The 24,884-nt window shown below is 43.9% G+C and overlaps 1 protein-coding gene across 2 annotated transcripts in view; it reads left to right on the forward strand.

Moving 5' to 3' along the window:
* The window catches only part of GLRB (glycine receptor beta), a 202,013-nt gene that overhangs the window by 22,766 nt on the left and 154,363 nt on the right, over positions 1–24,884 (forward strand). For both annotated transcript variants that reach the window (XM_086962344.1, XM_086962345.1), the window contains exon 2: positions 7,751–7,902. In XM_086962344.1, coding sequence (XP_086818470.1) covers positions 7,784–7,902 — 119 coding nt within the window. In that variant the 5' untranslated portion in view covers positions 7,751–7,783. The remainder of the gene's footprint in view (positions 1–7,750; positions 7,903–24,884) is intronic.

The raw sequence follows: 24,884 nt of genomic DNA on the forward strand, positions 1-24,884 counted from the left end.
CCCACCATTCTATCCAAGGACCAGGAGAACCTAATCCGTTTATGTTCCGTCCATGTCACACTCTCAGGACCTGCCATCACAATATCAAAGTTGGAACATACCAGATCCAAGAGGTTGCTACCCACATGAGTTGGGGCGTCGACCCATTGATTGAGGTGGGACATAGTTAAGAATTCACCTAGACGTTTAGACTCAGTAGAGCCAGATACATCGACATGAATGTTAAAGTCTCCTAGGAGCAAAAACTTTGAGAATCTCTGGGCTCGCGGTACAATAACCTCCTCTAAGACCTCAATAAACGCCCCAGCGTTCCCCGGGGGCCTTTACACCAATGTGCCGCTTAGAGTAAAATGTGGGTTAAGTACAAGCGAGAAGTGGAGCAACTCCGCATCTCCCAATCTGACCTGGGGTTCGCAGGAGAATGCCCACTTATCCCTATAGATCACTGCAACTCCACCCCCTCTACCGAGCGGGCGGTCCGCCCTCGTGATCTTAAAGCCCCGCGGCATGGCTAGCTCCACTACCGGGGCGCACGAGTCATTTAACCAGGTCTCGGTGATAAAAAACAGATCAAGTTGGTCCTCCGCCAATATTTCAAAAACATCGGCAGCATGCTTCACCATAGACCTGGGGTTAATTAGCCCTGCTCTAATCAATATAGGGTCCGCGCTGACTTGCTCAGAGCAGCTAAGCGTGGGGCAGAAGTGAAAGTTACATGCCAAGCACAAGCGGGATAGACTGTCTGCTACTCTCCAGGGGGCTTCTTCGTCACACCTGAGAACATTAAAAGCAAAAAGCTCATCCCGGGAGTACCTTAGCCAAGCAGGCCCTTGATTCCGGGTAGTACAGACAGGGGGCCTAGCACAGAGCACGTCTGGGACACGGACGGGCACAGACGGGCCCTCCTTTGGCGCTCCTTCGGCGCACAGTCGGCGCGCCCGCTGCGCTCGACCACTGCGCGTCCCTAAAAGCATTGCTATTTGAATACCAAGCCCCTCCCCCCTGCTAGACCGCAGCCTACGGTTGTGCGAGGTGCCGGGACTTCGGAGAAGATGTCGACTACACCTGCCCTCCACAACAATCGGCACAGAAGAGCCGCGGTGGAACTGGGCAGGAGGCGTCTAAGCAAGTGAATAAAAATGCAATCAAGATACAGGTAAAATCACAATTAAAACGCAGCGTTCTTTAAAAGTGTAGCAACACAGCACTGGGTTTAGAAAAGCAGAGGAGAGTCCCTCGCAATCTGCTCGCCACTAAGCAAAGCTCCAGGCGCTGCCACCGCCCAGAACTATCGCCTGGCCACCCAGGCAACTGATCTATTTGAAGACCAAGCCCCTCCCCCTGCTAGACTGCAGCCTACGGTCGGGCGGGGTGCCGGGACTTCGGAGAAGATGTCGACCACACCTGCCCTCCACAACAATCGGCACAGAAGAGCCGCGGTGAATCCGTGATATATAGCCATAATGAAATGACCACGGTCAATAAGAGTGCATTAACAGCATTGATTAAGAATCTATCTAGGATATAGTAAGGCTTATTATAATACTTACACAGAAAACTTTCGATAATTTGATAAAATGGTGCTAAAAAACCCTTTTCACATGGATTAGTAATTGAATTATCTGTGAGAAAGATAAAGTATTTTGATGTCAAGAAGCCCCCATTAATTAAACGGGCTTTAATGTATTCAAAACTGGTCTATTCCCAAAGGTTCATATAATACTTACACTAGTTTAATAGTCGACTCTTCCTAACATCTTATGGCGAGCTGTTGATTTTCACAACGTTGATAAAACAGTCAAGGCACTAACAGATAAGAAAGGCGCCGTCTTATATTTGATGGAGGAAATGTCGCTTGTCACGAGTGAACGTCTTTTGTGAATTTCTAAATAATGAAAATATCGTGAATAACCATATATCAGAGGCCCATGAAGTCAATGGGAATACATCATAAACCTACACAGTCAATGTAAACTCCATAGTCTTTTTAAAGTAATTGTCCAATATATTCAGACGACAAGTGGTGCCTTCTGGAGTCTATAGCACAACTTTAAGCATGATTCTATGGATCCAAAGTGATAAACGTAGTTGGAACAAATGGAAGAACGGCCTATGTTAAGATGCAAATAGCTCATGACTATATAGCCAGAACATAATGTGCCCCTAAATAACCACACATATACATAGCATATAAAACTAAGATCTAGTCAAGGTTAGCAAAAGATAATCTACTTTCAGATTATGCCAGCATGATTACCTATTGTATTTAAACAGCAATAAAAGCCTTCCGATATATAAGAAGTTATCAGGACATGAGGCTGCGAATCAAAAACTGAGAATTAGAAAAAAGAAAGCAGCCCTCATATCAATACCTATATCTTTGGGCCAAAAAACAACACAATAAATACCCAATATGTAGAAAGTCGAAAAACTGTAGCCTTCTGATATGCAAATAATTTTCAGAGCAACAAGGCTGCAAGAGATAGGCAGAAAGACAATGTAAACAGTTGCGATTAATATTAAAGAGAACCTACATCTATATTCATTTTAAGAGATCACGTATCTTAACAAAAAGGATTACCTAATACATGAAAATCGCAGACCTGCTTGTGAGTATTCTATTGTGATACGCACACACATACATTGCGTGTCACATATTTATGAAGGCAAACTCAATTGATTTCATCTGTGACACGCACACAATTAATTTTAAGGGCGATTTTGACTATCTGACTGCAAATTTATATTTGCGAAATTTTCCAATTGGCATAAATCGGGATTAATTAAGTATGTCTGGAATTCAACCTCCTCCATCCTTTTTAACTTTACCAGGAAATCCACAAATTGAGTGGGATATTTGGGAAGCAATGTTTCTTGCTTACGTTGATGTTCTGAAGGTGAAGAATGTGAACCAGATAGGAAGTTAGCTTTACTTAAGCATTGTCTAGGAGGAATAGCCCTTAAAGAATATAAAAGTTTGCCACCTTTAAGCACTACAAGTGATTTGGATGTTTATGAAATTGCTTCTAAACTATCTATTAGATATGGAAAAAATATTAATATGGTTATGGAAAGATTTAAATTCTATTCAAGGAAGCAAAATAGTGATTAATCTATTGACCATTATGTTTCTGCGTTAAGAGCTCTAGCAGTTACCTGTGATTTTTAACATATCAACTATGACCAGGTTTTAAGAGATCAGATTCTCATGCGTACTAACAACAAAAAGATACAACAAAGATTGAGGACTACTTCTGATATGTCTTTGAATGCAGCTATTGAAATAGCAAAATCCATAGAACATTCAGAAAAGTTTGTAGAGGAAATCAGGTCATGTGATAAATCTGAGGTGCGTATTGTCAACAAAGAAAATGACAAGCCAAAGGATACTGATGAGCAAAAAAAATCATAAACCAAAGGAATTAGTTATGATAAAACAGAAATAGATGGCAAAGACCTGAGTGGCAAAAACCAGATCCAAAATGGAATAGTATTTATTGCTTTAGGTGTGGCAGTAGTTATCATTTTGGAAACTCAAAGTCATGTCCTGCTGTGGAGAAAGTATGTGCTAGGTGTAATAAAGAGAGGTCATTTCTCAAGAGTATGTAGGTCAGCGGAAAGAAGAGTTGGTACTATCCAAGAAAATGAAGAGCCGAATGTGACTATGACGTTAATACCATACTATGTGTAACCTAAGAGATAAGTACAACGACATTTCCATCATATTACATTCATATTAATGAGTAACAAACAAAAGTTTTTGTAGATTCATTTTCATGGTACACGGTTTTACCTCCCACCTTAGTCCAGTCTAATTGGCCTAATGTGGAGCTCATACAACCTGATATCTCACCTAGTGGTTACACTGGTCACAAATTACAACTCATTGGATATTTCACAGCAGATCTAACTTTTCACGGACGCAACACGTGTGGAAAGATTTATGTTACAAGAGTGGGTGAATCACTATTGGGGTGGCCACATCAGTAGAAATTGTGTATAAAACTAGATCCTAATGCTGATCTGCCAGTATATTTAGTCAATATGTCTCAAATCAACTCTGTTCCATCTAAGAACGATAAGTGTCCTTTAGTTTTTAAGATCAGAGAACAATACCCGTCATTATTCAGTGATAAATTGGGACAATACAAAGGTTTTGAACATCGAATAAAAGTACATGCCAATGCATTACCATTCCGCCATAGAGTTAGGAATGTTCCCTTATCTTATAGGATTAAACTAAAAAATATGCTTAATGACGTGTGAAAAAAAATATTTGAATCTATTGAGTCATCTCCTTGGGTTTCACCAGTGGTGATTTCGGTTAAATCTGGGGAAGCCCTCCGCTTATGCATAGACTTACGCAGTTTAAATAATGCCATTTGTGTGGATTCTCATCCTCTTCCCAATCTGCATGAGTTGGTTTCAACACTTGCTAATGCACAGGTATTTTCATGCTTAGATCTTGCTAGTGCATATCATCAAGTTGTTCTTCATGAGGAGTCAAGAGACCTAACTGCATTTATAACACCAGATGGACTATATAGGTTTTGCAGAATGCCTTTTGACTTGGCCAGTGCAGCAGCTGTATTCCAAAGGTTGATGAAAGAAACATTGAGTGGTCTTTCAGGAGCGATAGCATTTCAAGATGACATTCTGGTTTTTGGTAAAGATGATGATTGACATGACAAGAATTTGAAGGAAGTGCTAAACGCATTATCAGACAAAGATTTGACACTTCGCGTAGATAAATGCAAATTGAATACTTAGGACACTGCATCAGTGGTAATGGCATAAAACCTAAAGCATCACATTTGGAGAACATTAACAATTCCCCCCATTCCTGAGAACAAGGAACAATTGGTAGCTTTCTTAGGTTTGGTGGAATTCTACGCTAAGTTTATTCCAAACTATGCAACTGTGATTGAACCGTTCAGGAATCTTCTTAAGAAAAATGCCAAGTTTAATTGGACTGATACCATGACAACAACCTTTACTACTATAAAAGAAATGATCAGCAAAGCTCCATGTCTTAAATCATTTGTTATTGGTAAACATTGTATAGCAATGGTAGATGCAAGCAATTGTGGTCTGGGGGCAGTATTGATCCAAGAAGAATGGGGCAAGGAATGGATTGTGGTGTATGCTTCAAGGACACCAAGGGAATCTGAATGTCACTATTCTGTGATTGAAAAAGAACTATTAGCATGTGTTTGGGGTGCATAGCATTTTAGACAATTTTTGTGGGGTACAAAATTTACCATGAAGTCGGATCACAAACCTCTGGTGCACATTTTATCACTTGGTGGGGGCCGGACCTTGTCATCTAGGTTAGCTAGACTTTTTTTAAGATTACAGAATTTCCAATATTCATTAGAGTATGTACCTGGGAAATCTAATGTTCATGCTGACTGTATGTCAAGACTTTCGCTTCCATGCAAGGATTCAGACAATTTTGATAACGACGGGTGTGAAGTAGCGCATGTTGTATGTGATGTGAATTTAGTATTTGGTAAGGATTCTGTGGTGCATGAGCAAAAGTGGAATGAGGAAATGGATAAAGATCAAGAACTCAAGGAAGTGATGGAGTTCATATTAAATGGTTGGCCTGAAGAGAAAGAACTCATTGGAAGTTTAATGAGCTATCATAAAGTTAAAGATGAATTGGCCATTGAGAATGGCATTATTTTATGGGAAGACAAATTTGTTCCACCTTTTGGTCTCAGGAAAATGTTTGTGGATTTTGCTCATGAAGGGCATTTTGGTATTTCAATAACTAGACGACGATTAAAAGACAATTTCTGGTGGACAGGATTTGACTCCTATGTTGAGCATCAGGTGAGACTTTGCAGACTATGTGCTGATAGTGATAAGTCAGCTAAGGCATTGCCAACTTATCCGCAACCAGTAGCTTTACCAGTTTCATCATGGAATAAACTAGGGATTTATATAATTGGTCCACTTAGCATATGACCACAGCAATATGCATTTGGCATTGTACTCATGGATTATTTTACAAAATGGCTGGAGATTAAGCAGGTTAGGGAAGTTACTGCTGACACAATTATACATTTTTGGGATGAAATTTTCTGAAGAGAAGGAATTCCTCAGGAGATAGTTACGGATAACGTAACGTTAGCAAGCAGATGGAAAATTATTTAATTATTTAACAAGGTGTGGTATCATTCACAAGAGGATTGCTGTATTTCATCCTGACGCCAATGGTCAAATTGAGAGATTCAATAGAGTTGTTAAGGAGGCAATTCAATTGGATGTTAAAGGTGGTGTGTGTTGGAATAAGGCTCTTCAATCTATGTTGCTGTATTATAGAACTGCTCCTAATTAATAATTACTTTATTGTCACCTTTTGAATTACTGAGCGGGCGGAAGCCCAGTACGAAATTGGTACCATGGTGGTTAAGAAACAAAGATAAAACACGTAAGGAACAACATATCTCGTAGTATGTTTGAGTTTGAAAAGGTTTCCGCGTGTGGAGTGCTTCGGGTATGATTCTGAGGAACCGTGTGGTATGTTGTGGTTTGAAAGGAGTCTGGGGGATATATGCGGGGAGAGCGTCAGTTACCAGTATTCTTGGCTTGTACTTGACTGATGCAACTCACAGAATAAACGTTTCTACAAGTATGCCGTTTCTGTCTTCATTTCCTCATAAATGGTGGAGGATACAGCTATTTAACACCCCCCTTTTTCTCGGCCCGCTTGACAGATCAGTTCAAAATTTTCACGGCAGCAGCTGACATGACCACCTCAATAGTTTTAAAAATGTCGTAAAGTTATTGGCAAATCAAAAAACTCTTCCTATGGAAACTTGATCCTAACTATAACTACCTACTACAGTAGATAATGTTTCAGCCGTATAGTGACATAAGTTTCTTATTATTGTGTCCCTTAGTACACCTGTATTAAGAACGCATTTTAACATTGCATTAAAAGGGTAGATCAGTATCACAAATATTATGATGTAACCTGTTCAGCTCGAAGTCTTGCATCAATATTTTCAGGCATGTAGCATTTTATGTTTCTTGGATAACTAACATGGGGTTCAGTGCCCTCATTGTGAAATGAATGTCTTGTGAAGTTCCATGCCCAGCTAGCCTTGGGTATCTGTGCTCATGCTTACAGAAATACACTCTTGTCAACATCCAAAAAATGTAAGTCCATGATTTTTTTCTGCTTCATCATCTGCATATTAAATCATTGTGAATCACGTGAGCTAATCTTTGACCGTTAACTCGGAGATTCCAGCTTTCCACGCGTTTGTTCTTTCTGATGTAATGATCCCGTTATTTTTATCTATTTAAAGTAGAATTTCCTCATATAGCAATATCCCCATTATGTCTCTTACTCTGTGCTGTCTCAGTACGCTCCGATTCAGCCAAGTCCTCCTGTGGCATCAAAGCCTCTGTGAAGCGGCAGGTTTTTGATTTCGTTATTCAATAATAGACTACTGTTTGAAGATGCATGCTTTTTTATGCTTGAATCTAATGTTTTCAGTTCTCTGTTTTGATTTAGAGCTTCTGTTGCATTTTCCTAGCACACAGTGCTATTTTCAGTTCATTATTACGTACGTTATATTTATTTAAATTAACTAAGCAATACAGTGGCATAATGAGTTTTATTCAAGTGTTTTAATGTTATACACATATAGCCTTAGTACCTTCAATTGAATAAGTTCCAGAGGCACATGCACATTAACAACAACTCATATTTTATCTTTCTTTCAAATTGTAGAGCAAGTTGTTCTCCTGAAATTGAAAAGTAAAGATGAAGCTCCTACTGGCAACTTTCCTGTTTCTTTTATTTTGCTGGATTGAAGAAGCACATTCAAAAGAAAAGTCTTCAAAAAAAGGAAAAGGGAAAAAGAAGCAGTATCTGTGTCCATCGTATGTACTTGCCTAACATTTGTTTGTTGGAAATGTTGGTATTTGCATTTGTAGCTTTTTCTTTGCTTGAAAACAACAAAAGCTGCTCAAGGGAATTTGGCTTTAAACTGCCCTTTTAATCAAACCCTCAAGTTTTTATATTTTTCGGGATTTGCCAAAATTTGAGACGTGTGTAAAATGCTGGTTTTTTAACAAAATCTACTGCAAAATCTTTAAAAAAAAAAAAAATACTTTGTGAAACCCCTCCTTTTATTGACCTTGCTCAGCCTCACTGTGTTGGTAAAAGGCAGGTGGCCAGGAGAGATGTTAAATTTCCTCTTGCTGTTTGTGGCGCGTGACAGCACTACAAACATCCTGAAGGCTGAGGTGACCTCTCAGAAGCTCAATTTTCCCGTCTCCATTTTTAATCCTCTCAAACCCCCCCCCCCACCCCTCGCCCACACTCCTTTTTTTCAGTCCCCCCGCCATGTTAGATATAAAGGATATTTTTCCAATTTGGATATGCTTAAGATTAATGTAAATCATTTACGTGGTCTTTGGTTATGCTGGCTATCGGCCCCTCACAGGGCTTAAAATCATAAAAATATTACTAGAGCTGCAGGTCTAGTAACCTGAATAGTCTACTCGACCTAATTGCAATGTACTTGACCCGTGAACTGGTCTCATTGTTTGATGCTAGGCAAATATTTTTGTTTTATGGAGCCGCCTTTTTCTTCATTGTCACATGAGGGAGCACCTTCAAATATGCATGTTCACTATTTAAGCTGCACAAAAAACTCTTTATTTACTAGACTAAATGTTTGATCCATGTATAATCCGATTCGAGCCCACATACAGAGTACACATGATCCCTGGCTTGCCTCTTGGTTCACTAATGACATGGTCATCTGGGCAGGAGCAGGAATATTTCCCAGTTCATATTTAAAAACTCACTTTTCATAAATATATTACCAAAGCAAGATGTGGTAGTGCACTGCCATTTACTGATAGCACATTTTGACCACAAACCTTCCACTAAAATGTAGTTTTACTGATGAAACTATATTGTACATAAACAATGTTTGGAAATTGGGTTTCAGCTAAAATATTTAACATTTGGACATCACCAAATAAAGTGTTATGATTTGTTTTGATACTATAAAAACGTTTTTTTATTTTAACCCCTGAATTAAACAATGTCTTTAACTAATGAAATATATTTGAATCGTCTGAACAGTTCACTTGTTTGCTGTTTCAGTGTTTGGCAAAAACCTGAATTCTTACATCCTTTCATTTCATATGCAGTGCGATTGTCTCAGTTCACTTTACAAAATCCTCTTACTTCAGTCACAGAAAGAAAAGTAAAAGTAGGAAGATAAACTGACTTTTGACCTCTGTCTGTGAAAGGCTTGCAAATGTGACAAGATAACAATATGTTAAGGCATTTGTATTGCTCGTTCACCTTGTGAGCAAGCAGAACACTTGTGGTCAGCTTGCCAGAATAGGCGAGTAGGCCCTAAAAATAGCTCTTCCTGATTAAATCTGGCTGCCATAGTGAGTGGATTTTTAGAGCCCTGCTTTGTACACCTGCTTCTGACACCCCTGCATACCTGCATGCCTCGAAAAATCCACTCGCCCTCTCGCATTTGCGAGTGAAATTTGATCAGGTTGAGCTATTTTTAGCACTTACTCGACCCTGCTGGGAGTAAACTCCAGCTGGAAGAAACATGTGTTCAGTTCCTTCAGAAAGTGAGTGAGCAATTAAAATGCTTTTAAATCTTGTTTTATCTTGATACATTTGCCAACTGCTCAAAGAAAGAGGTCAAATGTCAGTTTCTTTTTACTAATTGTTGCTCATGTGTTCCTGGAAAATGTTGTTTACTTTTCTTTCTCTTTTTACAGTTAATGCTTTTTGTCATCTTAGCAATTTTTTTCTTCAAAACAACATTTGAACAGCTTGTATATGAATAGTACAAGTAGATCAGAAACCATGAAAGAAAACGTTTTGTAAGTTTAAATTGGAGGAAAACAAATCAGAACACTTTACTTGGTTATGTGCAAATGATAAATATTTGAAGAAACTTTTTCCAAACATTGTACACTATATAGTTTTAAAACCAAGTCAGTGACAAATTCTGTGCTTCTCTTCTCTTTATCCTTTAATTTGGGACCCCCTGAAATCGCGCTTTAAATCCCCTGCTGGGAATCATTTGTCTTTGCTGCCACTGTTGCTGGAAGATCGTGAGGGGCACGCTGCCTAACACCCTGGGCGACGACTCAAGCCCCCAGGGTGCACCAGTAAGCCAACAGCTACCGCAAGTGCGAGGGAGGCGTGGTGATTGCGCATAAAGTGCTGCCTCTCTCCCAGCGGCGCGGAGCTTCTCTTCTCTTTATCCTTTCATTTGGGACCCGCTGACATTCCGCTTTAAATCCCCTGCTGGGAATCATTTGTCTTTCCTGCCACTGTTGCTGGAAGATCGTGAGGGATGCTCTGCCTAACACCCTGGGCGAGGACTCAAGTCCCCAGGGAACACCAGTAAGCCCACAGCTGCCGCAAGTGAGGGGGAGGCATGGTGACCGCTCATAAAGCGCTGCCTCTACGGCATGGCGTGGGACGCCGCCCGGACCAAGGGCGGGCCCATCTGTGCCAGTCAGGGGCAGGAGGAGTCTGGACCCGGCCCCCTGCCCTCTTGGGTTTTATCTGTAGTTTCAGAGCACATTGAATTGCTGGACTGGGACCTTGTCTTCACCTAGCTGGACTGTTCGTAGAAGTGCACAGATATAGCACCATATTGTGTGTGTAGTATCACTCAATCAGGACCTTTTGACACTCTTGTTGTTATTCGCAGGGTCCCGTTACGGTCTGCTGTCTAACATTGGTTCTTTTAGGGTATTTGGTGCTGTGAACTTTACGCAAATATTTGGGGTCTATTTCGTTATTTTGCCATGGGGAGGTGGAAAACTCAAGTAAGTCAAGAAGGGACCAAAGCTGCAACTAGGTCTAATGTCTCAACCATGTATGCTTTCTTAATGAGAGCAGCATCGGTTATAGACGAGGAGATTGAAATAGTGAACAGGTGTCTCTAGATCGCCTTCTAATGGCCTACTCCTTCTCCTGGCTGGTCCTATTAACCCTCCAATGGAGTCAGTCACTGAAGCACCGAGTATATTCTTATCTCCTGGGTCTGGTAACGATTCTCAGGCCAATGAAGTTTCATCTCCTCTGCAAGGAACCTCCTGTGAGGTGCCACACAGGCCGCTCTCTCCTGCTGTTATTATTGAGAACAGGGAGAGTGGTGTCTCTTCCCCTATGACGGAATGGTGGTATTAATAAATATAAGTCCCCAGAAGCACCCAGCAATGCTGGTCCCTTACAACATCCAAGGGTGGTTCAAAGGTCAAGTGGGAGTATAAAAAGAAAATCTAAGTCAATAGGGAGTCAAGCCAAAAAAACTAAAACTAATGTACCCACCAAGCTTGCTTCTAACAATATGCTACCTGTATCGCCAGCCTCAAATATAGTTTATCTGGCTATGATGGAAGCATTTAAATCAATTAGGAGTTGTTTGCTGGACGCCAAATTGAACCCCATCTTGCATAGGTTACATTTAATAGAGAAAATCTTAGTAGAACAAAATAGGTCTACACAATCCAATCAACTTACTCAGCCTGTGATTGTGGACTCTACTAGGGACAATATAGCTCCAGGCACTATATCCTTGCCCGGGTTAGCTTTAGACCCCCCGCTTTCTGGCAGAGCTCAGCCTCTCAGCAAAAATATGGCGTCCCAAGATTTAGGGGGGTTGGCTGATGATACAAGAGAAAGACTGGTATCCAAGGGGGTCCCATCCATTAATCCCCAGGGCTTGGCTTCCCTAAGATCAGTAATATCAACGGAAGTAACGCAGGGACAACCAACAAACTCCACTTAGAATTTAGCGGTCATCAATCTCCCACCTCAATCCACGCCCCTTGTAATAATCTTGGGGAACGTCCCACCACTTTCACAAGGGTCTCATGAGGATTTTACCCAACTTAAAAATAAGGTTACTGGCTGTTGAATAACACATCTGTGGTCCAATGGTAGAGCGTATTATCATCATGGTGCGTCGTGTGGGTTGGATAGGGTGCTCGAGGAAACCCGGAGGGGGTGACTGTATTATTGTGAATTTTAATTGATCCTGTCTCGTGGATATAATCTTACGGGATGCTTATCTTGATCCTATATTCAGTGATTCTGGTATCCAGGTTCTCCCTCTGGGCTTTTTCTATAAGGTTGATCATATAAGGCGCCCTAACATAAGTATCTCATGCGACAGGTGGAACCAAAGACCATCAAAGGTAATAGGGGAGGAGACATTCTCAATCCCAAGGGGCTCGGTTTCGAACAGTTGGGCATCAGCCTACTCCCAGGCTAGAGCTAACCAATAGATTCTCAGTTCTATCTAGGCTAGATGAGTGCGACTGACTGCTAAAGAACCTAGAGCCCGTTGGAGACGCACTCAATCATCAGGGGTCCCCCGTCTTTCCACACAAAGTGTTGTGCCCTGCGCTATGGAGTTGTTTGGGATGGTTAGCCCCCAGCAGAGGGTGTTTTCACCGGTTGCACTTCATAAGCTGATCTCTAGCGTAGATGCATATAATGGCCTGTCATGGAATATTGCACAAATGGCTGGTAAATTCCAGGACCCCTTATGGGTGCAGTTCATCAGGCAATTCTCTGGGATTTATCTCAAGGAGACCTGGTTGGTGAACTGCAACCTATTTTTGGAGGGATATAAAGCTTTTTTTGTTCCTGCGTTCCCGCCAGCCTGTGGCAGAGCTATAGGTGGTTTGGTAATTGTTATACCATTGACTGTGACCTGTAGGATTCAGCAGCCTCCAACTGCTAATAAGGACCTTCAAGCTATCGCCCTAAGGAGAGGGAATGACAGTATGGGCATTATTAATTTTTATAATGCAACAAGTGCCCATGGAGAGTGCAAGATTGCCCAGCTTGGCTGCCTCATAAGGCAGTCCTGCGGTACTGTTGCACATAATCTTATGGTGGCGGGGGATTTTAATATTCACCCCTGTGGAAATCCTAAAACTATATGTATGGCAGAGCTGGGATGTGCCAGGATGCGGGGATTTCACTTTGAGCATTCTGTTCAGGGGGATTGTACAACAAATTTGACTTTTTACCATCAATGTCTCTTTCTGCCCCCTTTAGCATACAGTCTGTTCCTTCAATTACAGGACGAAGTGATGGCTCCTTTATAGATCACATCCTGATTTCAACTCGCCTTCAGCCCAATTTTCGTGGGTTTACAATCATGGATAGCGCATTTAGCGACCATAACACTATCTGATTGCATTTGGGAGGTAGGTTGTTGACAATACAAGCTAGGTTGATAGAGCCAGGCACGTTAAGATCTACGGATGGAAGGCGTCGCCTAAAATGGTCACAGATATCTCCGGACTCATTTTATGGCGAGGTACAAGTGTCATGCACTTCAATCAATCAGGAGATTGTTAAAGCGCAACTACTCACCCGTAAGGGTCTCAAGGTGCTAGGGTTGGGGGGGGGGGGGGGTGCAGGTTCCATTCCATCAAGGAGGGGGGGTCTGTCGAAGAGCCAGGTTTTGAGGTTTCTTGCGAAGATGGGGAGTGATGTCTGTCTGAGGTGTACGACCGAAATAGCTTCTTGTGTATCTCCCGGCTCCCATCCAGAGGGTGTTCAATGGCATTATCACCAGGATAGGGGCACTCCCGTGTATAGGTCAGTGGTATCTGACCCTAGATGGTTTGACCAATCCTGCTCCAAGGCTTCGAGACAACTAAAGGAAGTTTTAAAAGTTATCCTGAGAAATCTGGCTTTGATTTGTGCCCGCCGTCTCGATTATAAACAGGCCTTGGTCACCCACAAGGGCGAATTGAAGGAGGAAACCTGTAGAGAATTACTGGAGCCAAGTACCTTAGGGAACAGCGCAAGGTTCTGGGGCATTATTAATCGACCCTTATTCGAGAAGGCTAGGGATGGAGAAGTAGGCGCTAATATAACTGAGGACCAATGGGTGTCCCATTTTAAATCTATAATTATAAGTGCCACGGATCAACAACAACTCCAAGTCCGGGTTATCACCAACGCCCCAGTATTGTTTGAGCAGAAAGAGGTGGAGAAGGGCATGTCAGGGCTATCGTGTAATAAGGCGCCAGGCCTGGATGGCATCCCTCCTGATCCTTTTTTAAATCAAACCCCCTTTTTGGGCTACGGTACTGATGGCTGTGCTTAATGCGGCAGCCAGGATCGGTTGCCCAGACTCCTGGGGCACCTCATCCCTTGTGCCAGTTTATAAGAAGGGCGATCGTAATAGCACCATGTTATAGACCGATCTCCCTTCTTGATTCCGTGGTCAAGGTCGTGGGTGGCGTGATATTGGAAAAAATTATCCTCCTGGGCGGCAGAGATTGAAATAGTCTCTGATATACAATATGGGTTTCGCCCTGGACGTGCCACCTTGGCCAATGCCTCAACTTATATATGATCCTGGGGAAGTATTCCGTTGCCCGCCAAGGAATGATCTACATGGCCATCCTAGATCTTTCCTCTGCTTTTGCCAATTGGGGAAACTCTGGCAATCCATGAGGGCCATGGGGGTGGAGGACAATTTGGTTGACTTCCTGGAGGATCTGCATAGAGACATCAAGGCTAACATCAGATATGCCCAGGATCTCCGCGTATCTAGGGATTTTAAAATTGAGAGGGGGGGTTCGGCAGGGATGCATCCTGGCCCCATTTTTATTTAATTTATACATCAATGACTTGGATAACACTTTGGTACAAACGGGTCGATTTCCCTTATGTGGGTCGAAGAGGTTTGCCCGTCCTGCTATATGCGGACGATGCAGTCCTCATTGCTAGGACGGCAAGGGGTCTCCAGACCCTGCTTGACACCTTTCGGAGCTTTATGGATGCCCGTGACCCGCAATTGATCATTCTAAAGCTTATATTATGCAGGTCGGGATTTGACCGACGAAACAGTACCTGTTTAAAGTAGGTAATGAGAAAGTACCTATAACCTCAATGTTCATATCTGGGTGTTTTAATAAACTACCGCTTGAACAGGGGGGGCCCTTATTCAGAGGAAAAAAAGGGGGAGGTTATGAGGGCGAATGCAGAAATTTTTAACTTTGCCGCAAAGATGGGTAAGCGCCCGATCGCGGCAATGGTAAAAATATATCCGGCTAAAAGTTTTGCTATTGCCAGCTATGGGCGCGAAATATGGGGCTACAAAGCAACTGACGCTCTGCAGGTGGCAGAAAACTCAGTTTTAAAACGTCTCCTCGGAGTGCCCAGTGGAACATCAAGTTTGGTGGTAAATGAAGAACTGGGGTTGCCATTCATATGTGATTATTTGGCCAATTTTACCGATTCGGTATTTCAGAATCTGTAAATGGTATGTAGGTATTGATTCGGTAAATTTTACAGAATTGGTAACATTCGGTTATTACCGATTCGGTATTTACCGTATCTGTAATAGGGGGAAGACTTACAAGGATGTCACATTGACACCCTGTTGCACCCCTGAATAGTGCATGGGTGCACATGTGGCACACGTACATGTCCTAAGGTTATGTATGTCTGCCACATGGCACTTTTGGAAAAGCACAAATTTGCTTTTTCAAAGGTTTTTGATATTTGCCACCAACTTTTAGTTGGTGATAAATACCGAATCCTTAACTCAGAAATGCACTCACTTGAGTGCTCCCTACATTAAGGATTCGGTAATTTACCCAAACATTATTTTAAGGAATCGGTAATTTACTGATTCCTTCAATTACCGATTTGGTAAATTACCGAATCCTTAAATTTAGCCCCTACATCTCAAATGCTCAATACCGGTCGTTAACAGCCGAAATTCGGGAATTTCGGCTGTTACCGACCGGTATTGGGCTACCTACATTTGGCCCTAGTTATTAAAAATATAAGCCTTGATCATATGTTACGTATCCCCTGGTTAAAATATGTGGGAGGCTGTTTTGAAGAGCTGGGGCGGACTGACCTTTTTTTAAAGCCTGATTCTATTACCATAAAGGATGTGGAATTTGTAAAGAAGACTTTCACTCCCTTAAAGTTTGATTTGATTTTGATTTGATTTATCAACTTATACAGCGCGCGATTGCCCGAAGGCGTCTTGGCGCTAGGACATATAGCAGGCCTCAACTATGGAAACATAACTCCCTTAACAGTCAGCCGTAAAAAGCCAAGTTTTCACTGCCTTTCGGAATAGAGCCAGTGTTGGACTTTCTTTTATACCAAGTGGCAGCCGGTTCCAAGCCCGCGCTGTATGTACCAGAAAACTTCTCCCACCCCAATTGGTTAGTTTGAATTTTGGGATACTAATTAATTTCAATTGCCTTGATCTGAGCATCTTTCCTGGTTCATACAGTTTCAAATTAGTTCGCAAAAACTGTGAGCCTAGGCCCTGAACAGCCTTATATGCCAGGCATAGTGATTTGAAACAGACCCTTTTTTCCACTGGGAGCCAATGCAAAAGTTTTAGTTTAGATGTAATTGGCTCATATTTGGGGATACCAAGCACCAGCCTCGCAGCTGCATTCTGTAGGCGTTGCAACTTGTTTAAGATTTGTTTTCTGGCTCCAGCGTACAAGGCATTGCCATAGTCTAATCTAGACAATGCCAATGCCGTCACTACTGTGTTTCGGGTATCATCTGGTATGTAGGGCAGTAGTTTCTTTATCATCTTTAGGATGAGCCAAACTGTGGATGCAAGTTTGTTTGCTTGAGCATCAAAAGAAAGCTTGATGTCTAGGGTAATTCCCAAGTTCCTTACTTTGTCTACTGGGTCTGGGCAACTCCCCAGATTGTCTGGCCACCATGCTGGCGACCAGATGTCATCATTACCACCCAGCAACAGCACTTCACTCTTGTCGCTGTTCAACTTTAGACAGTTGTCCATCATCCACTGACTGACCTGTGACAAACAATGTTTGAATTTAGCTGCTGTCTCATTCACCTCCTTACTGATACACCACTATCTGGGTGTCGTCAGCATAAGATACTGGGGTAAAGCCACATTCCCTTATGATTTTTGCCAACGGAGCTACATATAAATTAAAAAGGGTAGGGCTTAATGCAGACCCCGGGGGTACCCCACACAGTGAACTGAATGATTTGGACTTTGCCTCACCCAACTCAACAAAGAAAGTTCTATTTCGAAGGTATGATGCAAGGAAAGATATTGCAGAATCATGGACCCTTGCTTCAGCTAGGCGGGCCAGGAGTATTTTATGGCTGACCGTGTCGAAGGCCGCCGATAGTATGGTAGAGATAATCTAGAAATTGGAAAATCTAGCGTCCGTAAATGTGAGGCATAAAACGACCCCATCCATAAAACTATATCTACTGTGGCCACTTCAAAACTGCACTTCATCAATCCTCAAAATTCTTCTTTTGGGACCTGGGCATTACTCTAACTTGGGGTAATGACTTACAGCTCCCCGGGTCATAACATAAGCCATTCCTCTGGTACCAAGTTTGCTGGAGCAGTGAGTTTATCAATCAGTCTTAGTTTACGATTATCAAGGCAAATCCCCGCTATCTTTGGCCAAGGGATCTTTTGGTGTTGTTTTAGAACAGATCAGCAGCTGTATACCACATTAAATGATTACAGTTCGAAGCTATCTCAGTCCATAAAAGTTTATGAGTTAAAAGGTTTTATTACTCAATATTTAGTAAATCACCTTTATTTAAAAGTCACAAGTTAATTCTCATTAATCTGTCATCCAATATTAACAGAAATTGATATTAGTCAATCAATAAATAATATTAAAAAATACATGAAGTGGGTTCCATAAAAGAAATATACCTATTCTAGGAATGAGAAGTGAAAAATGGTGAGACTAGTAAAGAGTTCTCGAATTAAGAGAAACCATTAAGTTTCAGTATTAAATTTAGCTCAATAGATCAAGAATCAATCATAGCTTTAAGAAACTCCGTCTCAGATCAGCATGGAACAACGATGTGCATATGATGGTGCTAAAGGGTGTGCTCTAACCCACTCTAGGAACACTCCTTGTTATAAGCAGACTGTGGTATCCTGTTCCTCTTTATATTTATTCCTTCCCGTGTTCTGTGCCCTGCTGCTCTGCCAGTGTGAGTAATGTCATTGAATGTTCATGTGTGCCTGGTTGAGTGAAATGCCAGTTGGATTGTGTGGACTGAGCAGCTGGGATTCAGCTCCCAGCGGGGCTGCGACTTCTACTACCTTTAACCTACTATTTCTGTAACCTAAGACGCCTACTTTAATCTGAAGAATAAACTACCCTTTTGGATTCACTATCCTCTCTGCCTACCCTCATTCTTACGTTATTTCACTGGTGACGAGCGGAAAACGGACCTACTGTGGAGGAAAGGCCTCTACTGCGACAAGGGTGGAGAGAGAATTACTACAACGGAAGGAGAGATAAGATTGAAACTGAAATATAATTAAGAGTTCTTCCAAGAAATTTGGTAAGCCTGCAAAGAATCAATGCACCTGGTAGCCCCACCGGTGTCTGTTTCCATCAGTCTCATCGCAGGGCATTGTCACGGGCGCTGCTGGAGTAATGTTATGGAGGGCATTGGTAGCACTGATTGATGGAGCTTGCTGATGAACTAGTAACAATTCGCAAATTGAAACTGCAGCTGCTGTCTTTACATAACTTGCGAACCTACAGTGCATTGGCTGCGAGTATGCGGAACTAAACACTTGAACTGAACTGATTTCATTGTACCGCTGGTGAGTGGAAAAGGTCCAGTTTTGTGGAGCCTTGCTGCCACTGGGATTGTTTGGTTTCCCCCATTTATTTGCCCCCTTTGTGTGAGCGTTATTTATTTTTTAATTTTAATTTAAAATGGAGCCTACATTATATGCCTGTGTCCCCTTTTGTAACGCTGCAGTAGTTGCTTTTTTTTTTTTTTTAAAAACAATGGCACGTGGGTTGTCATGCGCTGTACTTGAAAGTGCTTACTTGTGAGTTGCGTCTTTTAAAATGCTGAGCATGCTCTCCACTCTTCATTCTCTGCACAAGCAGCTTGCCTTGATGCGGCTTAAGAGGTGGAACATATCTAGGCATTCATTATCTGAGACTGCTATGACTTCCATGGAGTATTCCTAACATGTTAGTATCTCTGTATTGAACTACTGGTGCGTGTGGGATGTCTGCACTCTGAGGATGACATCAGTCTGGTTTGCACTCAATTTTTATTTTCATCACAGAGTTCTGGCACAGCTGATTCTGACTTTAATACCCAAACACTCACTGCGCGCAGGAGAGCAGAAATTCCAGCTCAGTTTAAAGATTTTGGAATATTTTCATTTATTTCATTTATTTTATGGAGATCCTGAATGAGGGATTGCTGGTGTCGAACCAGCTGATCAGCGTAGCTGCAGACTCGTCTCTCTGGCAGCCCACGGGTACTGCCATGGAGTTAATCAGAGGCGCCACGCTTGGCTCAGATTGACGTCACTGAAGCCCAACAGAAGGTGGCCAACCTGCCCTTCTCGGGCGAGACCCTATTCAGGAAACACGCCGACGATGAGATGGCCCACATGAAGGCGGAGGCTGAGACTCTGACGGTGGTGGGCTTGGAGAAGCCCAAGGACCAGAAGAAGAACTACCGCCAGTTCCAGAGACAGTACGGCGCGCAGGGCAGATGGCGAGGTCAACAGTCTGGACAGCAGCAGCAGCAGCAGTTCCAGAGGAAGCCCTTCCAGAAACGTCAGAGGGGCAGGGGTGGTCCGCAATCTGCCACCGCGACCAAAGGCCCGGCCGGGTCTAGGCCCTGAGCGATTACTTCCCTGTCATCCGTTACCCATTCCGGTGGGGGGAAAGCGTTCAATATTTTCTGGCAGAGTGGAGAAAAATTACTCTGGACAAGTGGGTGCTGAATATTGTTTGCAATGGATGCAGTCTTCGGTTCACCAGCCCGCCTCCAGCAATTCCACCGGTTTGCTCGCCGTTTGAGCTGCGCGAGCTCCAGGCGGAGACCGATACCCTATTAAGGAAAAGGGTGATAGAAGACGTCCCTCTGTCTCAAAGGTGAAGATGTCTGTACTCACGGTTGTTTCTGGTCCGCAAAAAGGACAAGAACGAGTTCAGGCCTATTCTGGATTTGCAACAAGTGGATTCGCAGAGAAAATGTTTGCATGCTGTCTTTGCACCAGATTTACCCTCCACTGCAAAGGGGGGACTGGCTGTGCGCGATAGACCTACAGTATGCATACTGTTCCTGCGATTCCAAGTCTGCACCAATCACTATCAATACACAGTGTTACCGTTCAGGCTGAAGTCTGCGCCCAGGACCTTTTTCAAATGCATGGCAGTGGTAGCGGCACACCTGAGAGAGAACAAGGTGTTTGTCTACCCGTACCTGGACGATTGGTTGATCAAGGCATCCTCCTTCTCGGAAGCTCAAGCGCACTTCCAGAAGACGTCCATTCTATTGAACAAGCTGGGGTTGCACATCAACGTGTCCAAGTCTGTCCCAACTCCAGTCAAATGCCTACAGTACTTGGGAGCCTCTATCAATACGCTGTCAGCAAGCGTGTCTCCTTCGGAGGAAAGACGTTTATCACTCCTTCGGCAGGCTCAGGCTCTTATGACCGCTCCATCTACGACAGTGAGGATGGTGTCTTCTCTACTTGGGTCGATGGCCTCCTGTATCTTCCACACACCACACGCACGGCTACACATGAGACCGCTGCAGAAGTGTCTGGAGGATCAGTGGGACCAGAGGAGAGGAAACTGGGACGACAAGATACGACTGTCTCTGCACGCTCTACAGTCTCTGAAATGTTGGTGTTCAGCGGAGAATCCTCAAGGGGGTTCCCTTCCACAAGGACATTCCCACTCAGACTATCGTGACTGATGCTTCTCTCCACAGTTGGGGAGCGCATTCCGGGGAGTTACAGATCCAGGGAACGTGGTCCCAGACGGAGTCCACGGATCACATCAATTTTCTGGAACTCCGAGCTGTTCACTTGGCACTGAAGGCCTTTCATCCGTCCAACTCTATGCTTGTACAGACGGACAATACAACAACTATGTATTACCTCAACAAACAAGGGGGCTCGAGATCACGCACCCTGTCGCAGGAGGCGCAGGCGATCTGGCACTGGCTTCTTGCCAGAGGACTGACCATAACGGCTACTCATCTACCAGGTGTGCAGAATGTTCAGGCGGACGCACTGAGCAGACTGATCCAGGAAAACCACGAATGGGTCATAAACGACTCAGTGCTCGGAGACGTTTTCGCCAGGTGGGGCACTCCAGACGTGGATCTGTTAGCCACCGCCGAAAACAGCAAATGCCCAGACTTCGCATCCAGGTACTACCAGCAGGAAACGCTGGGGAATGCGTTATGGATCAACTGGTCGTACAGCTTTCTGTACGCTTTTCCACCCATTCCCCTTTTTCCCGCGGTGCTCATCAAGCTGGCCCAGTCTAGGGCGCGGATGGTCCTGATTGCCCCGGAATGGCCCAGGCAGTGGTGTTTCACGGACCTGCTTCACCGGTCTCTTTCCTCACATCCGGCTGCCGTGCCGGCAGGACCTTCTCACAGAGTTTGGGGGGCAGATGGTGCACCCCAATCTCTTGTCTTTGAGTTTGGCGGCATGGCTCCTGAGATAGTGCGATATGGCCATTTGAATCTCCCTGCAGATTGTATGGACATACTGACTTCTTATGCGTACAAGTGGAAGAGATTTTGCATCTGGTGCAAGTCCAAGAACTATGATCCAACGAGATGTAAGGAAGATTTCATCCTTCTGTACCTTTTGCATGTGGCGCAGTCTGGCCCTAATTTTCATTCCATTAAGGTTAATCTCGCTGCCCTGTCTGCCTAGAGTAAATGCCCTTTACAGACCTCCTTCTTCCAGATCCCTGTGATCAAAGATTTTTTGGAAGGCTTGAAGAAAGTGTTTCCTCTTGTCCGGCTTCCTTCGCCTTCATGGGAATTGAATGTGGTGCTGTCCAGATTGATTAAGGAACCTTTTGAACCTATTCATAAGGCTTCGTTGCAGCACCTGTCCTGGAAGTCGGCGTTCCTTGTGGCCATTACATCGGCCTGCAGGGTGAGTGAAATTTAGGCGTTGTGTTGCCAAGAACCTTACACTGTATTTCATGCTGCTAAGGTTGTTATGCGTACTCACCCTAAATTTCTTCCTAAGGTTATTTCTGATTTCCATGTTAACCAGACCATAACTTTATCTACGTTGTTTCAGAATCCTTTCTCTCCAGCGGAAAGGTCTCTACATTCCCTGGATGTCAGGAGGGTGTTGAAATTTTATCTGGATGAAACCAAGGATATTCGTAGGTCAGACCAATTCTTTATCAATTATGGGTCAGTCAGGACAGGTCTTGCTACCTCAAAACAGTCCATTTCAAGGTGGATTGTGTCCTGTATACAATTGTGTTATCTAAAGGCTAATAAGACCTTAGGGGGTAAACCTAAGGCTCATTCCACCAAGGGCAAAGCTGCCACGACTGCTTTGTTACGTAATGTTCCCATTGCAGAAATCTGCAGGGCGGCCACTTGGAAGTCGGTGTATACCTTTGCTAAGCAATACTGTCTGGACACTGATGCCAGGGCAGACACTCAGGTTGGGCAGGCTTCGCTGCGAGATCTGTTCGCACAGTAGTGGTGTTTTACTTCTTTTTCTCCACTGCCGCTTTGGTGTGGGGGATGGGCTTGCCATTCTATTCACTAGATTATGACTATACACAGAGATCCCCCTACTACAGAAGGAGTAGTTTCTGTCCTGTAACTCCAGTTCTGTAGTAGGGGAATCTCTGTTATAGTCATAAGTGCCCGCCCTCCTCCCCGGTGGAGAAAGATGTTCATGTTCGGAATGCTACAGGTCTAGCGTTATACGCCTTCAAAAAGAACTGAAAGTAAATGGGACCTGCTGGGCATTCTGGGATACTGAAAGTTCTAGAAAGTTTTCTTAAAGGCACAGTATCCCTTTTTGAGCCACATAATGGCAGCCTATGGGGCTTGTCTGTCCTCCCCTTCCTCTCTATCATTCCTGAGGCTTTGTTGGTGAAAGGGGAGGTTTTTCTCGATGATAACTTGGTAGGCTGTGCTGTTTGTGGTTTCGTGGAATGTCTAGTTGAAGTACTGGACAGTGTAGCCTGTGGATAGTACTGGACAGTGTAGCCTGTGGATATAGGCTGCGTTATCTGTCTTTAAATTCTCTAAGTGTCTATGCAGGACTGCATTTTTAGACAGCTTAAGAGATTTTTGATTGCTCCGGGGTCCACGCTCATGAGCGGGACTATTCACTAGATTATGACTATAACAGAGATACCCCTACTACAGAACTGAAGTTACAGGACAGAAACTACTCCTTACAATACATAGTGGGCATGCATCATTACGTGATGACAATCTCCACGCTGGCTGTAATGAACCTTGTCATGTTTGAATCGTACCGTCACACCATAAACCGTGTGGGAGGTATGATTCCATGCACTGTAAAGCTCATCCGGGAGACCCTCTGTGCTCCTGGTACCAGTCTTCTAGACCCAGACAGCACAACATGGATTCTGCCGACCAGAGACCCGATTCTGCCTTCCTGCTGCTGAGCCAAGTATCCTGTTACAGGGAGGTGAGATCACCTCTCAGATAGGGTTTAGTGTATTGTGGCCGGGTGGGAGCGCTTGCCAGCACCACTTAGTCTACTTGAGAGGCACATTTGGTGCCCTCCTTGCATAGTCTAGTTCAAACCATCTCAGGGAGCCGTTGGCTCCAGCTCTGGCATTGAAATTGGACAAGGGACATAGGAGTATCCTCTCCACTGTCCGACCCCCTCCCCTGGGAGGGAACCCTGAATCATCCCAATCCTTTTCTTAGGATACTTAAGTGCTTACTTGTAGGTTCGTTGTGGGACCAGATTCATATCCAGCCACCACTTCTTCGACCATCTGGGCCCTCTGGACTTCTCTGGACCTTGCTCTGGGCTCCAAGACTGTAACTGGGAAAACTCCTACTGCTCCTGGTCTCATCGTCCTGTGAGTCTGCTGCAACATCCGTCTGTGCCCATGCTCCATACAGGAACCTTCCAAGGCTGTGGACACCTAAGCCAACTTGAAATGGAGTCACTTCCTGCATCTGCAGGCACCACAACGAAGCGGATCCTGGGCTGCCATGGACTCCCAAAGGCTCAGCAACACAGGTGGTGGTTCTTCACATCCATAGAGGCCTGCCCTGTCCTCTCACCAAGTTTGAGGCCAGTATCCCTTGTTTGAAGCACAGAATTTAAACCCTGTGCACTGCATCAACTTGCTGTTGCAAAGGCTTATTGGCTTCCTTACCCCAAGATCTTCGGGCTCCAAACTCCAGCATCTCCTGCGACCAAGATCTTTGTCATCACTTGCACCGTTGGCCTGCGTCTTTGGTGAGCTGCTCAAGGTCCTTTTACGACTCCAGTGCCTCTGGCTTGTAGGTCCTTTTGAGTCATCTTTGACTTTAGCGGGCTCCACTGATTGCTCGGTCCTGCTCATGGTGAGTCACCTGGACCTTCTGGTCCTGACACTGCACTTTTTTCGTTTTCGATGTTTGCAGTTGCCAAGGCTTGTTGGTGCTCCCGACGGACAATAACCCCTAAACTCTCGACATCTGACGTGAGACAGCCCGTGAATGGCTCCTGGTCTTCTACAGCGTCACCTGGTCTGCACAGCTGCTGCTCCAAGGTCACCGTCAACTCTTCTGTAGCAACCGACATCGAGGGGCATTCGTCTTCCGTGCCTCCTGTCACTCCTGAGTGGCATAGACTCCGTCCCCCCTTGCTTGCAGGTATTTCTCATCTTTAATCCACCTTTAGGTTCCACCGGACACTTTCACCTTCTCCGGCAGCGGTATCTTCTTGAAGTCCTCCATTGAGTTCGATGACTGTTTCTGACGCCACTTTATACCTATGCACCAAGCTTCCCTGATGCAGGTATCCTGGTTCCTA

This window comes from Lissotriton vulgaris, chromosome 3_1 (genome assembly GCF_964263255.1).
Source record: "Lissotriton vulgaris chromosome 3_1, aLisVul1.2, whole genome shotgun sequence".
Lineage (NCBI taxonomy): Eukaryota > Metazoa > Chordata > Amphibia > Caudata > Salamandridae > Lissotriton > Lissotriton vulgaris.